The 19085-nt window shown below is 38.5% G+C and overlaps 1 protein-coding gene across 1 annotated transcript; it reads left to right on the top strand.

Annotated features, from left to right (window-relative positions):
• Window positions 1-8968: 8968 nt before the first annotated feature.
• Window positions 8969-9513, top strand: LOC149822368 (uncharacterized). The gene is made up of 3 exons (XM_089980271.1): window positions 8969-9031; window positions 9118-9248; window positions 9360-9513. The coding sequence occupies exons 1-3, from the start codon at window positions 8969-8971 to the stop codon at window positions 9511-9513; spliced, it is 348 nt and encodes a 115-aa protein (XP_089836397.1).
• Window positions 9514-19085: the final 9572 nt, after the last annotated feature.

Below are 19085 nucleotides of genomic sequence, written 5' to 3'. Positions count from 1 at the left end.
CTCCAAGGATGACAAGAAACTCGAACGAACGGTCTGCTGACGAATGGTCAGATCAACGGGGATTCGTAATGGATTCCCTAAGTTCCCTGACAGCGGCTATGCAAGACCAGATTCGTTCCCAAAGGGAACCAACGCCCATTCCTGAGCCGATTCCGCATATCGCACTGACGTATGAGAAATTTCTGAAGCTTGACCCCCCGACATTCGACGGCAAGCCCGACCCAGACATGACCGATAACTGGTTGAAGGAGGTGGAACGAGTGTTCGAAGTCTTGTCAGTGCCCGATGACAAGAAGACACTATTCGGGACCTTCAGGCTGAAGGGGAATGCCCACAGTTGCTGGGACATGGCCCGGGGTGTGCAGTTTTCGGGAATTTCGCTCATTCCTTAGGAAGCTTTCAGAAAGGCTTTCTTGGAGAACTACCCGCCTCATGCGAGGGAGAAGAAGAAGGTGGAGTTCTTGGAGCTCTGCCAGGGCAATTCGAGTTTGACGGATTATATCGCCAAATTCCAGAGTTTGGAACCCTACTACCCCAACCTGTTCGCGGATGATCGCGAGCGAGCAGGAAAGTTTGTTCGGGGGCTGAAGGAGGGACTCATGTATCGGGTCCTAATGAGCATGCCCTCGACCTTCTCTGCGGCAGTTGCTGCCGCCACCCTCCTGAGTGAATCCTGGGAGCGCACCAAGAGTACTCAGAGCAGGAGGCCACCCGCTACGGGTGGTGAGCCGAAGACACCTTCCGGCGACCTAGGCAAACAACCATTTCTTCCTGTAAAGACCGAAGGAAGAAGGAAACAATATCCTCCTTCAAAACGTCAGTGGCCTCAGGGCAACCCTCCAGCCAGGCAGCAGGCTGACAACGTATGCCCCAGATGCCAGCAATCTCACATTGGGCATGCGTGCCCGTTGACACAGGCGGATGCCTGTATTGTGGCAAGATGAGCCACTATGCTCGTGATTGCCGCAAAAAGGCGACTGACGATTCCAGGCAGACCAGCGGAGCACCTTTGCTCCCTCGGCCACCACAGCCACAACAACAATATCAGACGCCACAACCGCAGGCGAGCGGTCAAAGGAGGGCGCCGGGACGTGTCTACTCAGCCAAGGTCGAGCAGTTGACCAAGGGCGACCTAGTGCAAGGTACCCTTCTTGTCGCTAACCAAGCAACTTTTGTGCTTTTTGATTGTAGTGCCACACACTCTTTTATTTCGGTAAATTTTGCCGAGTTGTTGCACACACCTGTAAAATCCTTGCATAATACCCTTGAAGTGTATAACCCTATTGGGAAAAACACCATTTGTGCGACCTACGTACCATAGTTGGACGTAGTCTTTGCAGATCGGCATCTACCGACCTGTGCTATCCTGCTAGTGATGACGAAATTTGACGTCATCCTGGGCATTGATTGGCTGCACAAGTATCATGCCAAGATTTTCTGCCGAGATAGCAGGATTGTCTTATCTCCACCAGGAATGCCCAAGATGAAATTCAAGATCGTGAAACCCGTTCGGGCGAACAAGCTGATTTCGTCGCTGAAGGCGCAGAGCTACCTAAGGAAGGGATGCACTGCCTTTTTGGTCAGTGTCATCCAGTCCGAGTCGACGCGAGTCCCGATGGAAGACTTGGATATTGTTCGAGATTTTTCAGACGTCTTCCCAGAGGAACTGCCAGGTCTTCCTCCACCTCGCGAGGTGCAGTTCTGCATCGAGTTGCTACCGGGTACTGCGCCAATTTCTAAGGTTCCATATCGGATGGCGCCAGATGAGCTCGAAGAGCTCAAGAAGCAGTTGCAGGAGTTGGTGGATTAGGGATTCATTCACCCCAGTGTCTCGCCCTGGGGAGCTCCCTGTCAAGGGAGATGACAGAGCAGTACAAACTCCAATGGACAGGTTGTTAACAACCACTCTACGGGCAACGATCCGGCCTCCCCAGTCATTGGAGTTAGGGGAAATGAGCTATAATAGTTAGCTCAACACTTCTGCAGAAGTTGGATGCATCCGTGGCACTGTCTTCTTTGGAGAATCCTCTCTCGGCTAAAGCCGTCCCTTTGGAGCAAACTCAACTAGCTATTCGGGTTATTGAAAATACATAGAATAACAGACGCCCGAACTAGTCTCAGTTGTTTCTACGTTTTGCCTGCGCGTACCTGCAGGCTAGTAATTATCGAAACATAAGGTCTGTTCACACAGGTCGTTGGGTCGTGAGACTCGCTTGCACTACGGATTCACTTGCACTACTGACTCACTTGCACTACGGATTCGCTTGCACTACGGATTCACTTGCACTACTGACTCGCTTGCACTACTGATTCACTTGCACTACTGACTCGCTTGCACTACTGACTCGCTTGCACTACGGATTCGCTTGCACTACTGACTCGCTTGCACTACTTATTCGCTTGCACTGCTTATTCACTTGCACTACTTACACGCTTGCACTATTTTACCTCGTGCATTGCTTACCTGTTTGACTGCATATTTGCTTTAAACTGCGCAACCTGCTGAATTAAATGTACATAATTTAGTTTCCTGCAGTCTCTCTTGTGCACCTACTAATTTTTTGCGAAACTAACCCATTCTATGGGTACAGGTGATGATTAGGTACACCACAGGTGATGGCGCGATGGCAAGATGGCTCCAAGACGTTCTTCTTCCTACTCTTAGCTCGCGTCCTGATGTTTGGGTGTTTTGTAACGGATTTTCCTTGGAATATCCGAATTTTGTACTATTTGGAGAACTTCTTAAATGAAAGTGGCTTTTCCAAGTGTTTGCAAGTAGCATGGGTTGTGCGTTTTGGTCCTTTTAGCTAACGCGCCCAAAGTTGTCAGCTTATCTTTCTGAAATTAATAAAAGAATAGTCTTCCGTTGATTTTATAAACCATCTCTGAGATAAAGAGATCTCTTTTTAGTCTGTTGTCTGTTCTTCTGAAATGTTTGCAAGTTGGAAATTTTGGGGCGTTACAAAAACAAGGACGGACTCGGCCTCAACTTGTTGACCGAGTCCGACTCTGCGTTGACCGAGTTCGGGCCGTGTCCGAAGCCGCACTCGTGTTGGGGCGGGTCGACTCGTGTGCGGCGCCTCCCTAACCGAGTCCGTGTGACATAGCTTAAAATGAATGTATCGTGTTTGGGAATATGAATTCATCTTTTTAAATATGCTTGTGATGTGTATAAATATGATGTGATGGTGTTACACACGAAATTATTGAATTGTCAATTAATGCATAATAGTTGAATAAAAGTATGTAAATTTGAATTATGCAAGTGACATAGACTTTGATATCACGCATGAGAGCATGCAAGTTTAAGTTATGCAAGTGGCATAAACTTGTGATTTCATGCATGAGGGCATGAGAGGGTTATCTTGTGAGAATATAATGCTTGGCTCTAACCTATGAATTAATAATGAAGATAACCTCGGACTATGGGTCCATTTTGAGGCGCTGGCAAGGTTGGGCTCTCTGAGATGGCTGGATCCGTTCCGATCTCGTGTCCTTTCGGGAGAGGGAAGGGCGGTACAAGTCTCGTGGGACATGTGTTTCGAGGGCTGAAGGCGCCTCTTGTTCTCGTCCCACGGAGGTTAGGGGACATGTCTACCAATGAGTCCTAGGTGGTAGTACCACAGTGTAAAATTGTCTATGAAGAGACAATACGCATACAAACATAAATACTTTATAAAAGAAGTGTACGAAAACACCCTCACAACACTTGAACGAAATACGCAAAAAGCGTAAAAGTAGCAAACATGCAATAATGCATGTATTGATAAAAGGAACAAATGCTTGAGACTCTCAAGCTTAGGAATTACAAAGGGGGAACACCCCTATTTATACAAGTGCCAAAAGGTGCAAAGGGGAGGGCTCCCAAAGGAGTCGTTGGGGAGCCCCCAACGACTCTATTGGGGGACCCCCAATGCACTTTAAATAATAAAAATAAAAAGAATAAAAAAGTAAAAAAGAATTACAAAAAAATAAATAAGAAAAATACAACATATTCCAAATGGAATATGCGCAAGATAGGAAATTACAAGAATACTCTTTTTGGGTAAAAAATAAAAAAGGTATATAAATATATATATTTATATATATAGAGATATATGTACATATAATATATTATATGTATATGTATCTCTATGTATATAAATATATATATTTATATTTACAATAATGATTTTAGGAGATACATTTTAACACACAACTCTGCACAGTTAGGGATGCATGCCCGATTTTTCGTCGGCGATTTTGGTTTGGCGTAGGCCAAGACTTGGGACCATAGGTTCGTTTTTCCAACCACTGCGCTGCAGGGTTGAATCGCTTGGGAAAGACCTAGTTAAGTCATATGAGCGCAATACAAAATACATAGAATAATGATAACTGTTTTCATATGCATTCTCATATATTGTGAATATGTAAAGACTTTTAAGTTGGCATGATTATCGCATTTAAATTTTGTTACACGTGAATGCAAAAGGCATGTTTATGCTTGGTCATATGATTTGACCTATTGTTACAAGCCAAGGGCTTGATTGATGCACGTGAGGTGCTTGTGTGTGCGAGGGACACAGGAAGGGTCAAGATAGAACCTGTTCCATTTTGATATTTGAATTGCAAAGTTCACAATTTTTCTGATAAATGACATGTGAATTAATAATTGAAATAACACATGCCTTAGTCATATGTTGGGCATGAGCATGTTTTTTGTTGAGCATAAAGAAAGTAAATTGTAACATCATGATAGATTGCATTTTTGTTTCACTTTGGAGTATGCTACAAACTGTTAGTTTCATTCATTTATGCAAATGATTATGTATATGAATGAATGTAAAATGGAATGCCATGAATTAAAATGTGAATGAGTTTGAGTTCCCATGCACATAAATGATGTAATTATGAATGCTATGATATGAATGATGGTTTATGTGAATGGATATCATGTTCTTGCTGTGTTGTGGATTCCCTTGACCCTCATTTCTAAAATGATGAGAATTACACTTGATTGCACCATTTCAACTTGAATTGTATTATTCAAGTTTAGTTTTAGTTTTCTACGGGCATGTGGTTGATGCCTTACAATATTTACAAATAACCTCGTGGAGGATTGAAGCGAAGCGCGGGTTGCTGCGTGGCTGAAGGCTTCACTCTTACCTAGTATGATTTTTGATGGGGTCAGTCAAAAGTTTTGAGAGTTAAAAACTTGTGTAAATTTTACTTTTTGTCTAAATCCTTATATTTAAAGAAGTGCAATCTTTTTGGAATGGGAACATTTTTAAATTCTGTCATTTCATTTCTATTATATCTTGCATATGGTTTAGAACTTTAAATTTTGATATAACTCCTCAATTATCTTAAACCTAGATACATTTTGTCCTCCACATTTCCTTTTTGACATGTGAGAGTAATAGACCTAATCAAGTTGTGCCTATGGATGATTATGTACTGGAAGACTAATATACACTCGCGCTTGCGCTGAGGTAGGCCGTCTAGTATTTGGAACAGTTAGAATGTGGTCATAGATGAACTTGTTGGCATATTACTTTTGAAAACCATGTGAATTGTTTATATAAATAAAAAGTTTTAAATTTTTCTCAAAATTTGGTGTTGGGAAAGTTTTTAAAAGGTTGGATTTTTGAGGGACGTTACAGTTGGTATCAAAGCAAGGGTAAGAGTGACCTCAAGTCGCGAGCAAGACCTCCTTCGCAGGTATGGTATCTGTTATGTAGTTGTTGAGATACAGTTGCATATTATGTTATATATATTGTGAAAACATATGATGTTTGCTGAAAAACCTAGAAATATACTAGGGCTCACTATTGTTTTGTGCGTGGTTGCTTGCCTTTCAGACAACATGGGCAAGATGGTGACTTGATCCAAGGCACTATTCTAGTTACGGATTGAGCCACTCTAGTGTTATTTAATAGTGGAGCAAAACATTCCTTTATGCCTGCTCGTTTTGCTAATAAGTGATTATTGCCGGTAGAATCTTCTAAGCATGTGCTCGATGTTAGCAATCTTATAGGGGATACTATATTTATGCTTATTATTTGCCTCGTTTGTCAGTTGAGTTGGGTAGGCAAAATCTGCCTGCCAACCTGGTTGTGCTTGACATGACTGCATTTGATGTTATTCTGGGCTTGGATTGGCTCTACGATCACTATGCCATTATTCGTTGTCATGAAGGCACAATGGTCCTATTAGAGATGGCAGTGGACCGGGGGAAAGCGGGGCCCTACCCCGCCTCGCCCCGTTTGGACCGGGGATGAAGGGTATGAAACGGGGGTGGAGGCGGGGATGAAGGGTATGAAACGGGGGTGGAGGCGGGGATGAAGGTTAAAATCCATCCCCGTTCGGGGATGGAGGCGGGGATGGACATATACTTTTCCCCGCCCCGCCCCGATCCCCGCCCCGACCCATCCCCGTCACTTTTCCTTGCAATATCTCAGCCCCGCCCTGCCTCATCCCTGTTTGAACCGGGGATGGAGCGGGGCGGGGGTGGAGACCTTGTCCCCCGCCCCGCCCCCACTGCCATCCCTAGGTCCTATCACGACCTGATTGTCCTGAGATTGCTTATCGTGTGTTTAGACCTTCTTTGGGACATCATGTTATTTCATCTCTGAAGGCTCAAAGGTATGTGAGTAGAGGAGATATTGCTTTTCTTGTGTGTTTAACTTCTGAGGAGCCTAAGGTTGCATTTTTAGAGGAGTTGTAGGTAGTGCGTGACTATTTCGATGTTTTTTCGGACGAATTGTCGGGACTTCCTCCTCTTCGGGACATTGAGTTTGTCATTGAGCTTTTGCTTGGGACTGCTCCAGTCTCCAAGGCTTCGTATCGTATGGCGCCAATTGAGTTGGAGGAGTTGAAGAAGCAACTCCAAGAGCTTTTACAACACAGTTTTATTCGACCGAGTGTGTCACCCTGGGGAGCGCCCGTTCTCTTCGTAAAGAAGGATGGATCTATGAGGTTATGCATCGATTATCGAATGCTTAACAAGGTCACTATTAAGAACAAATATCCTTTACCCCGTATTGTAGACCTCTTCGATCAGTTGCAAAAGGCAAGGGTGTTTTCAAAGATTGATTTGAGATCTAGGTGTTATCAATTGCGAATTAAGGCAGATGATATATCCAAGACTGCGTTTAACACTCATTATGGGCATTGAGTTCGTGGTGATGCCATTTGGACTCACAAATGCCCCAACCACATTTATGGATATGATGAATCACATTTTTCAACCTTCTCTAGATTCTTTTGTCATCGTGTTTATCTGCGACATCTTGATCTATTCAGAGAATGAGGTTCAACATCAAGAGCATCTACGTGTTGTTTTGGGGATTCTTAGGGAGCATCAGCTCTCTGCTAAGTTATCCAAATGCGAGTTTTGGCTTAGACAAGTCTCTTTCCTTGACCATGTGATTTCCGCGGATGGCGTGATCGTAGACCCCGCCAAAGTTGAGGCAGTGTTAGGTTAGCAACAACAACAGCAAAATGTTTGAGATATTAGGAGTTTTCTTGGTCTGGCTGGTTACTACTGACGATTTATTCAGGATTTCTCTCATGTTGCTTTGCCGTTGATGAAACTTCTGAGGAAGGGAGTCAAGTTCGAGTGGTCAGATAAGTGCGAAGAGAGCTTTCAGATGCTTAAGCAGAGGCTCACTTCAGCTCTAGTTTTGTCTTTGCCATTAGATAATGACAGTTTTGTGGTTTTTTCGGATGCTTCTCGCACGGGTTTAGGATGTGTCCTAATGCAGAATGGTAAGGTTATAGCGTATGCGTCACGTCAATTCAAGGTTCACGAGCGTAATTACCCGACACACGACCTTGAGTTGGTCGTTGTAGTCTTCGCGTTGAAGATATGGCAACATTATTTGTATGGCGAGCAGTTCGAAGTGTTTACCGATCACAAGAGTTTGAAGTATTTGTTTTCGCAGAAAGAGCTAAATATGCGACAAGATAGATGGTTGGAATTCATTAAGGATTATGACTTTTCTTTGTCTTATCATCCAGGTAAGGCAAACGTGGTAGCTGATGCACTTAGCAGAAAGACTACTAGTGTTCTATCTAGTTGCCTTAGTGGAGGATGAAAGCTACTAGAGGATTTTATTGCGTGGCGGCCCTTTGCTGTGGGCCAGGGCACGATTAAGCTTGCTAGCCTAGTCGTGCAATCAGATATCTTCGACAGGATCATCGCAGTGCAGTTGAAGGACCCTTAGTTTGAGAAATTGAAGGCCCTTACCCTAGTGAGCGACACCTCTTTCCACCTTGGAGAGGATGGAGGTATCCGTATGAGAGACCGTATTTGGGTACCCAGCGATCTTGATTTGAGGCATGAGCTCCTTGATGAGGCTCATAAATCCCGATATACCATTCACCCTAGTACGACCAAGATCTTTAAGGACCTTCAGAAGAGGTATTGGTGGAATGGCATGAAGAAAGATGTTGCAGCTTACGTTTCGCAGTGTTTGACTTGCCAGCAAAGCAAGATTGAGCATTAGAGACCCGTGGGTCTATTGCAGCCTATAGAGATTCCGCAGTGCAAATGGGAAGAGATCACGATGGATTTTGTCTTAGGACTACCCAAGACTCGTCGTCAGCACGATGCCATTTGAGTAATCGTTGATAGATTGACCAAGTCAGCTCATTTCTTTCCTATTCGTGTGACTCAGACTCCTGAGAGTCTTGCAGATCTATACATTAAAGAGGTAGTTTGTTTGCATGGCGTGCCTATATCGATTATATCCGATCGCGATACTTGTTTTACCTCACATTTTTGGGGTCAATTTCAACAAGCTTTGGGTACGAGGTTAAAGTTTAGCACGACGTTTCACCATCAAACTGATGGCCAGTCTGAGAGGACCATTCAGACCCTCAAGGATATGCTTCGGGCATCCACTTTAGATTGGAGAGGCAATTGGGATAGTCACGTGATTCTCGCCGAGTCGCATATAACAATAGTTATCATGCGAGCATTGACATGGCACCCTATGAGGCACTCTATGGGAGGCCATGTAGATCGCCTGTTACTGGGATGATGTCGGTAACCATAGTGTGGAGTTGCCTATGGCAGTTTAGCAATATACAAATCAGGTACGAATTATTCGTGATCGTTTGCGCACAACGCAGAGTCGTCAGAAGAGCTACACAAATCGTCGTCGTAGAGAGCTTACTTTCGAGGTTGATGATCTTGTGTTCGTCAAGATCTCTCCTACAAAGAGCGTTTTTTGTTTTGGCAAGAAGGGTAAACTCAGTCCAAGGTATGTTGGTCATTTTAGGGTTTTAGAAAGGGTTGGTAAGGCAGCCTATCGCGTGGAGTTACCACCGCAGTACTCATAGATTCACGATGTTTTTCACGTGTCCATGCTCAGGAAGTATGTTCACGACCCTTCTCACATCATTCAGTACGAGGATGTGGATATTCAGGAAGACCTATCTATTGTCAACAGGCCAATTTGCATTATTGACAGGAAAGAACAGGTTCTACGGACTAGGACCATCCCCTTTGTCAAGGTTCTTTGGTAGCATCATGGTATCGAGGAGTGCACTTGGGAACCTGAAGCAGGAATGAGAGAGAAGTACCCTCAGTTATTTGTATTCGAGTGAAAATTTCGAGGATGGAATTTCTTTTAAGGGGGGTAGGATGTAAAACCTGTAAATTTTTTAAGAGAAAATAAATAAAGAAATCACTTTAATTCGAGTTAAAAATGTATTTTTATCTTTTATTGTAAATTTGATGTGTTTTATATGCTTAATTTTTATCTTTCTGGCAAAGAAGGGTAAAATGGTCATTTCAATCTTTGTCGTAAACAAAATCCTATTAAAACATTCAATTTAATCATTTTAATAAGTTATTAAACCCAATTAAGTGTTTTTGAGGTGTTTCAAACTTAACAAGATATATTTTAATGGTTCTCAAAATATTTTCTTAAAAATGGTATTTTGGTCATAAGATCAATCTTGGGAAATATTTTCATTGAATGAGGTATTATTTTAAAAACAGAATAGTTTGTTTTTTAGTATTATTTTATTTTATTTACTTTTCTTATTTTCTTATAGAAATTCTTTAGTTATTATTATTGTTATTTTTTTATATTATATATATTTTGGGGTTCCTCGGATCGGGCACAAACTGGACACGAGTCGGGTCCGATTCATACCCGATGGCTCACCCGAGGTTCACCCCCATAAAACCCTAACCAAGCTTTTTTTTTCTCCCTTCTCATTTCCTTTTTCACCATTCACACAGCCTCCCAAGTTTTCCTCTCATCCTTTCTTCCCCGTGTGCTGATCGGTTAGAGCCGCTCCGCAGTCGTGACCACCACTGCCACCTCCTCTTTTTCCTTTCTTTCCCCCTCGCACGCAGTCGCCGGAGTCCTTTTCTCCTCTTTTCCTTTCCTCGAGCAAAGAACAGACGAAATCGGGTCGTCGCCGACCTTTCTTGACGGGCCCCATCCCTTCCTCACATTCTTTTTATTCTTCCCCTTCTTTCTTCTTCTCTCCTCTTTGGTCTGTCACCACATTCCCCTTTTCGTCCGAGCGTTGACCGGAAGCGGTGTTGTGACTCGTCACCGCCGCCTGGGTCTCCCGTCGCCACCATCATTCCTCCTTTGTTCAGGCATCTATCGCCAGAGGACAACGACAGATTACCGTCACCTGCTGACCCAGCCGAGCCCCACCCTTCGTCGGATTTTTTTCTCTGGTGAGCCTCTCCCCAACTTCCCTTCTATAACCTGCTTTCTTCTTTCTCATTGGAGTATTGTTCGATTGAGGTAGACGGCCGTGTTCCACCAAGGTGATTTTGGCAGGGATGTTTTAGTCGTTCAACATTGTTGAACTCTGTAAAGTAGGGTCATCTGTCTTGTTGGTGGTTCCCTTGGTCATCCTGAGTTTTTTTTTTTTAAAATTTTGTTTTCATCTCGCATTTGATTGTTTTTTAGCTTGGTAGTTCTGAGTTTTTATTTAGTTAAGGATTTCACTAACAACGTAATGCAGTGGTTGTTGTAAATCCTTTCTTTTATCTTTGATGGTTGGTTTTGAATTTTCGAGAATTGGATTCTTTGGTCTTTCTTTTCTGTGACTGTTGCTTTGATTAAGCAATCTCTGTGGGATTGAATTTTGTTGGAAATTATTAAGATCATGTTTTCGGCATTTCATGATTTCTTTACAACCAAAGTTTTTCTCCTTTAATTATTGATAATTTAAACTTATCTTTGTCTAATTTCCATCATGAAGTTGCTTTCTTAGGCCATTCTTGCCTCCATGCACCGAGTTTGATTGCTTTTTGGGGGTTAGGTTAAATGCTTTTGATTTCACCCTCTTTCACCATTTGCCATTATTGTTGTCATCATCAATTTGTTTCTTGGTCTATTTCATTGTCATCCACAATGATCATATTTTGCATTCAACTTATAATTCTTTTTTTTTGTTCTTTTTCTATCATTTTTGTGTTTTGGATTTGATTCCAATAGGTATATATAGACTTTTTGTTGGAATTGGGTTCCTTGTTTTTCGTGCTATCAATGATGCATTGGGCAGTGTGCAGCCTGTGGAAGTACACCACACGGCTGTCCAATCTGTTTTGGACTTGTTAGTGTGTCGCTTTGAGGTTTTTGCAAATCCGTTTACCGAATTTCATTTTTTCTTTTTATCGCTCTTATGCAAGATCGTATTTAGATAAGTTGGTCGTCATGTGTGTTCAGTTGTAGCATTCCCTCCTTGTGAGAGGGACGAGTAGATTGTGTCTTGTAGCACTTGCACCGGACTTTCAGGATCTCGAGTTCCGTTTTACTTTTCATCGCGTCGAAAAGGTTGGCATTCTAAACTAAAGTTTTAGAATGTGATTCATGTTCTATGATAGGAATTTAAATGTTAAAATTATATTGTATTGCCTATAAATGATCATTGCAGGTGCGTAACAGAGCAAAATGCGCGATGCTTAATGTTAAGCACGGCTTAAAATGTCATGCAAAAAGAAATAAAAAGCATGTAAATGTAAAAACATGCAAATCGGATAAATACCCGTGGTAAGTAAGTAGTGCAAGCGCACCATAGGTTATTTACTTTCTTGGATGCAACATTTTTCTCTCACACACTTACTTTCTTGTGGATATCTAGGACTATTTTGCTAGAGTTTGAAGATCATGCTAAGCATGATTTGAATGTATGAGGATAAAAGTACTCTTATTTTTGTAGTTCGGAGACCATGCTAGTCATGGTTGTAGTTAGCGGAATATTGGAGTGTGTTTGCTGCAGGTATATGTTTGATATTGTTGTGATATGAATGATTGAATGTATTGCAATGTTTGACATGACTATCCATGCTTGCATGGAGTTATTTTCGATTTGATTATGCATTCCATATGAAATTATATCATTAAAACATACGTAAAATGAATGTATCGTGTTTGTGAATGTGAATTCATCTTTCTAAATATGCTTGTGATGTGTGTAAATATGATGTGATGGTGTTACACACAAAAATATTGAATTATCAATTAATGCATAATAGTTCAGGTAATTGCATTTTATGTTAAGCATGATTGAGATTAAACCATGCATGCAATCATGTTAAAAAATTGAATCATGCATGTGAGCATGTATAGTAAATCGTGACATGATAGGGTCATGCAATCTAGTACTTGGTATGGTTGTAATGTGTTTGTTGATGAGACTGTTGCATTGTTACATATTAGAAAAGAAAACAAAAATCAATAATATATTAACTTTTAAAGAAAAAAATCCTGGTATTTTTGGGTTGAAATATGTCGGGCTATGACACTTCATCAGATGATCTAGATAAGCGGAAAGCATTGTGAAGGACTCTTTGAATAAACTATATAATGTTGCCTTAGTATGTTTTCATTCAAACCATGCTTGTTTGTAAGTAACCTTCACACTTTCCTCGTGACTGATGTCATTTATGATTTTTCTTAGAGCTATCTCCAGGTTATTGTGCATGTATTTGTGAATAACACATGAAGTCTACTTGAAAGACACTTTCTCCACTATAAGGTTGCTCAATGATCCACCACATGTATGCTCACTATCATACCTTCCCACTTGAATGAAATTTGCCTTGTGTACTTTTGTGTACTGGATCTTCCAAGGATAATCATCTGTCATATGCATATTCTTCCTCATACATACGACAATGATTGTTATTACAAGTCTTTAAAAATTTTGCATTATAGTTATTCTTGATCGCATAATCTTTTAAAAACTCTCGACAGTGATGTAGATCATTAAACCTTTTACCAAAAGCAATTTCTCGACCATTTGAGTTTGTTATTAGCCATTAGAATTGTTCAGAATCATTAAGCCTTTCATTAACCAATTGCCCATACAAAACACATGTCTCCACTTCAATCATTTTTAATTGCTCTTCATTGTATGAGAACCCAATGGACAAGAACCAAGGGTTCACATTCTCAAATGCCATTGGTGCATTGTTTTCACCCGCCCTTATTTGTCTTAAGTTATCATTGTTTTCATACTCTCTTGTCAAGATGGTATGCTCATCATCATCGATATCATCTGATTGTTTATTGTTAACATGATCTTTGTTACCTCTAATTGACTATTCGGTTGCACGAAATAAATCAAAATTCATTTACTTTCATGCATGCATCATTCCTGCATTTTCAACATTCAAGATTAACCATCAAAATATCACATTCATCATTATACCTATATCTCAACCATAAATTACATTAAAATTGCAACTTGTACCTAACATTGTTGTATGCCTAGAAAGGGTGCATGTCATTCAAATTGTTACGATGAAGATTACTGGCACTTCTTTACCCACGTGGTTTGATATCTTTTACAGTGATTTGTTGAGCATGTACAACATCAATATCATCCACTATTTGAGACTATTGGATAATCAAACCTGCAGTAGTGTACTTTAGCCCTTTCAGACGCCATCATTGACTGCCTACGATAATCACGATAATGTACTTTAGCCCTTTTAATGCTTGTGCATAATGAACCCTAGCTCCATTACACCAACACAAGAATAACAAATATTAACTAAAGAACAAGCAAACAATCATAAATCGTCTACAACAATATATATTTCTAAAAAAAATCTGTAAACATAGTAAACCCTAAGCGGTAAATTTGGTTGTTGGAGAAGTTGACGACAACACAATAAAACATTTAAAAAATATCCATAGCAACAACCAAACACAAATACTCATGGGGATACACAAATACAAAAAATATATATATTCAATAATCGCGAGTTTGATCCGTTCACACCTCCTAAATGTAGGTTGTCATATTAAACAGAAATAAGCATGTGGATACACATGCATATATTGTATGGAACTCACCTTTCGAACTTATAGATAAGGAAGTTGATCATAAGAATGATTGATACCACGTCAAATTACATAAGAATCACTGCAAGGGTTCTATAGAGAAGTTCTTTGCAAACACAAACGGAAAGAAGAAACCCTAAAAAAATGCATATATATGATTCAAGACCACCACAAATATTTAAAAAAAATGCAAATATATAAGTAGGATATTGTGATTTTATTGTTTCCCTTTAAGTAGAGTTTCACACATAAATTCATTTGATTTCGTGAAGCATATGCAAAAAGGTGGGATATTTAAGAGAGGTGTTTCACAAATACATTTATGCAAAATATTTATGTATATGCAAAAGAGTAGGATATTTAAGATTTTGGTGGTTTTAGTTTCATCGAAAATTCACAAATACATTTATATGAGTTCGTGAGTTTTGCATAAAAAAAATATGTGATTCTAGATTTTATCGCAATAAGGCCTCAATTCACAATTGAGAAGGGTAAAAGGGTCCTAATGATGTCGGATATTTGCGATTTTAGACACTGTGAGAAATATAAAAATATATAAGGTTTTTTAGGGAATCGTGTCAAATAAACCATACAGTATGGCTATTTTCTGTTATAAAAACTCATATTGTTATAAATGAAAACAAAGAAGCATCTATACTTACAAACGACTGCAACAAACACAATCTCATATAGTATTTGCTCTAGTCATTTGTACATGCAATCTAGCAGAAAACACCATGTTTTTCAACTCTTTGCAATTCCAATCTAACAATACAAATGTGATTTGCATAGTTTGTTTAGTAGAAAATAGGTTTTGGATCGTGTGTATGCAACATGGAAGCATGTTTTTCAAGGGATTCAAAACATCAACAACTCACAATAGGCCAAAATTTGATAAATAAAAAAATCAAATTTTTATGTTGAAAAAATATGATCCAAGTTGAGTTTCCTAGCATACAAGACATGATGACACATCTATGTGTAACACTTGTGATTTTACCTAATATTAAATCAATAAAGAGGTATTTTTATGTTAAATATATGTGTGCAATTTTTAATTAAATTGTATTTGAATCTTGAATATTTTTTATTTATAAATCTTAAATCTGATAAATATAGATCTAAATCCTAGTATTTGTTTCCAGTATGGATTTAGATTTAATTTATGGAATTAAACTCTTAATTGAGAATTTGAATTGGATTAAATTAGTACCATTTGGATCTAATCCCAAATTGATCGGATCACCATATAGGACACCATCCATGTGGGACCCACTTAAACTAATTGGAGCCCATATAGATGGGGCTCTAACCAAATGATATGAGTGAAGAGGGTGGGACGTCCCCACCTCTCTCTCATAATTGATTAAATAACAAAGTCAATAGGGACTCCCAAGTGGGTAGGAGTCACTTTTTACTTAAAAATATTAATTAATAAAAAATTATGGAAACTATATATACAGGGACTCTTTGTCCCTCTATCCACATGATTTTGGGTAGGGAGAGAGAGAGAGACCCCTCTTAATGTGTATGAGGGGGTGGAGAGGGTCCAAATATTGACCCCCTTACACTCCCTTCTCCTATCTCCACTGCAACTATCTCTCTTCCTCTCATAATTTCTTAGTTTTATCTATCTTCTTCTTCTTCTTACTCCCTGTTCATGCTCCATAGAAATAACCTTATTTGGTTGGAGTGGTAGACATTAGAGATTTCATACTAAGGTGGTGGAGTTAAAGTCATTTTATGCCTACTGATTTAGGTGTTCTACGCATTTTTCAGGTAGGATTTCATTGACTTGTGTGCATGTATAGCACCAAGGGTGCATATGCATGCCAATTAAATTTTTTAGATGATATAAGTCTTAAACACATGTTTGGACTGATATCTCATAATTTCGAAGGGCTACGAGTCTTTGATTAGATTTTTACCAAAAATATTTTTTGAAAAAAACATAAATCATGTTCGTTCTTCGTAAAAATCGTGTTCAATACTTATAAACCATGATGGATGTATATTTGATATGACCATGTATAAACCCCACATCAAAATAAAATTCAAAAAACAGAGAAAAAGAATTCAAGATTTCTTTTTAAGAAAAATGGGGTTTAAGGGTTTATTGTTGTTATGTTTCCTGTTATGTATGATCTGAACCATATTCATGTTAGATGCAAGATTTTATGCATGATTAAAATATTTCTATAAATCAATTTGTGTAGATTGTATTGATTAAGATTTATGGGAGCATTTTTAGCTTTGTTCGATGTTTGGATGAAAAAATACGGTTTCCAAAAGCCAAATTAAATTTTTTTTTCTCGACAAAAAATCTGTATTTGACTACACTGTCTTGTTGATTTTATTTCTCTTAATTTGTACCATAGTTATGGCTGAAAATATTATGTATGTTATATTACCTGATGATGAACTTCCAATAAAATTTTGATTGCAGTTTCATTATGGTCTGTGAGTTAAAAATCACTAAATTTGGCTCCGAAACTTGAAATTTTCTAGAGCATAGCCAGTCCAAAAACCTAAATAGGTTGCGGTATGTGAATTTTAATTCACAACTGGAATAGAGTTTGGACTTGATCTCTATGAAAGATTGTTTCAGACATATTTATCTATCTACAGTAATTTTTATAAAAAATTTCTCATTCTGTAAAGTTATTAAATTGATGCTTCTTTAGAGAGACTGAACCGAACAGGTCAGTTCGGTGAACAGAAAACCAACTTTGGTAAAGTATTTATTTCTCATTGCTTCGGATTCTGATTGAGGCAAAATTTATGACTTTGTTTAGTTAAGACATTCATGCATCTATTATTATATTTTTCGTCAATGTAATCTGATTAAAACAAAATTTATATTGATTGGTAAAATTTAGTCCTTGTAGTTTCAAATTGGAACTCTTGTTGTACATGTGTTCGGGTCTCAAAAAGGACCAGTTGGACAAGTCCTAATTCCAAAACTAAACCAGATGGACACACTAATAGTTAAAGATCAGTGTGTGTGTGTTTTAAATGATGTTTATGATATGTTATATTACGACTATGTATATGTTGAATGATATTTGCACAATTATATGAATACTTGATCTCTTTATTACATGAGTATGATATGCAACTTATGTTATGATATGGTTTATGTGCATGTATCATGATGATTAATTGTTGTCCTTACATGCTATGATACATGAATTATATGATGCATGATTGATTACTTTTGCGTGAGTTCATGGTTCAAGAAACTGATCGACTCTTGAAAGCTCAAATTGATGTGTTGCATATGCTCATGTGGATGTATCTTGTTTGTGCACTATGGAGGGGATGGGGTCAAATTATATTTTTGTGTTGTAAGGCGTATGCATGACATGCAAACACATGAGATCATTTAGATGTGAGCGAAGGGCTTGTGAGAACCTATGAGGTGTTTAGTGTGCACCAATTTGTGATAATACATCATCGACCTATAACCTTAATAAAGATAACCCCATACTGAATAATTTCTAGTACGTGAAAAGGATACTAGAATTGCGTGATTTAGCATCCCAAGTCTACCTTAGAGAGTGTAAATGGTATAAACTCTTGTGACATTATTGTTGTTTAATGGGCAAAAAGCCTCACTTGGTCACTAGTCATACAAGTTAGGAGAGCCAAATTACCAGTTTGCCTTAGGTGGTAGTTAGATTGATCTTTAGAGCCTTTCTTTGTGGAATCAATCTTATTATTACTGCCACTATGAGATTTTCTCTCGGTTGCTAACCATTCTCTTTTTAAATCCGTTCATTTGTTTATTCAGGTTATAATAAAACACATAACATAATAAGTGCTTGAATGAATGAAGAATTTTGCATGGTCATGCTTACAGGATTAAGCAAGAAAAATAATTAATTACTTGATTATAATCACTTTATATTATGCAATTTTGTTTATTTATTATTTCGTTGAAAGCATGTCTATATTGATATGATGTTTAATGATGATATGTTATGATAATATGCTTTCTGAAATTAAATATTGTTGAGATTTAGTTGAATATCTACTATAATGTATTGTGTGTTGTTATGAATACATGCTTATATATGCTTAGTATCTTGTATGCATGCAACATTAGTGTGTGTCCTACTCAAACTCAGTTGGGAGTGAGACACCCTACTTTTATAATGCATAAATAATGAGTAAGTTGAGGAGCGATTCCAAGATGTTGTAGGGGTGCTATGTGAACCATTTGTTTATTTTATTTAGATTTTATAGATTATATTTTACTATAATAATTGTTTATTTAATTGAATATTAACATGATCCATTGATAGGAGTTACTTAATTATGAAATGAATGATTTAAATTAGTTTGTGGTTTGTTAATGTTGTTTTAAATACTTGTAACTCGCCCAAAATGTTTAACTATTTTCAAAATTATGTTTTCGTTGTAAATTTTAAATTATTTGTGTTTTCAAAATAAAATATTTTATCAGTTAAACGTCTTTTCTCGAATTTGGCTTTAGAGTTGACTTTTTAGTACTAAATTCGGATGATACCTCGTGTTTTAAAATATTAGGCTGTTACACTATGAACTCAAATTGAGTGGATGCAACTGGCACCTATGATTTTCATACCAGATTGTACATATTGTACACAATTATCTATATGTATATATGTTCAACACCTAATATGACACTAAAACTTCAATACTTTACATTCAAAAGTTTTTTTATTGCATCAATTTAATTCAAAGAATGTTTTTTTGGTAAATAAGCAACCATAAAGAAACTGCTGG

The sequence above is a fragment of the Nuphar pumila genome, chromosome 11 (assembly GCF_984573655.1).
Source record: "Nuphar pumila chromosome 11, dmNupPumi1.hap1.1, whole genome shotgun sequence".
In the NCBI taxonomy this organism is placed as follows: domain Eukaryota; kingdom Viridiplantae; phylum Streptophyta; class Magnoliopsida; order Nymphaeales; family Nymphaeaceae; genus Nuphar; species Nuphar pumila.
This window is presented reverse-complemented; position numbering and strand designations above follow the sequence as displayed.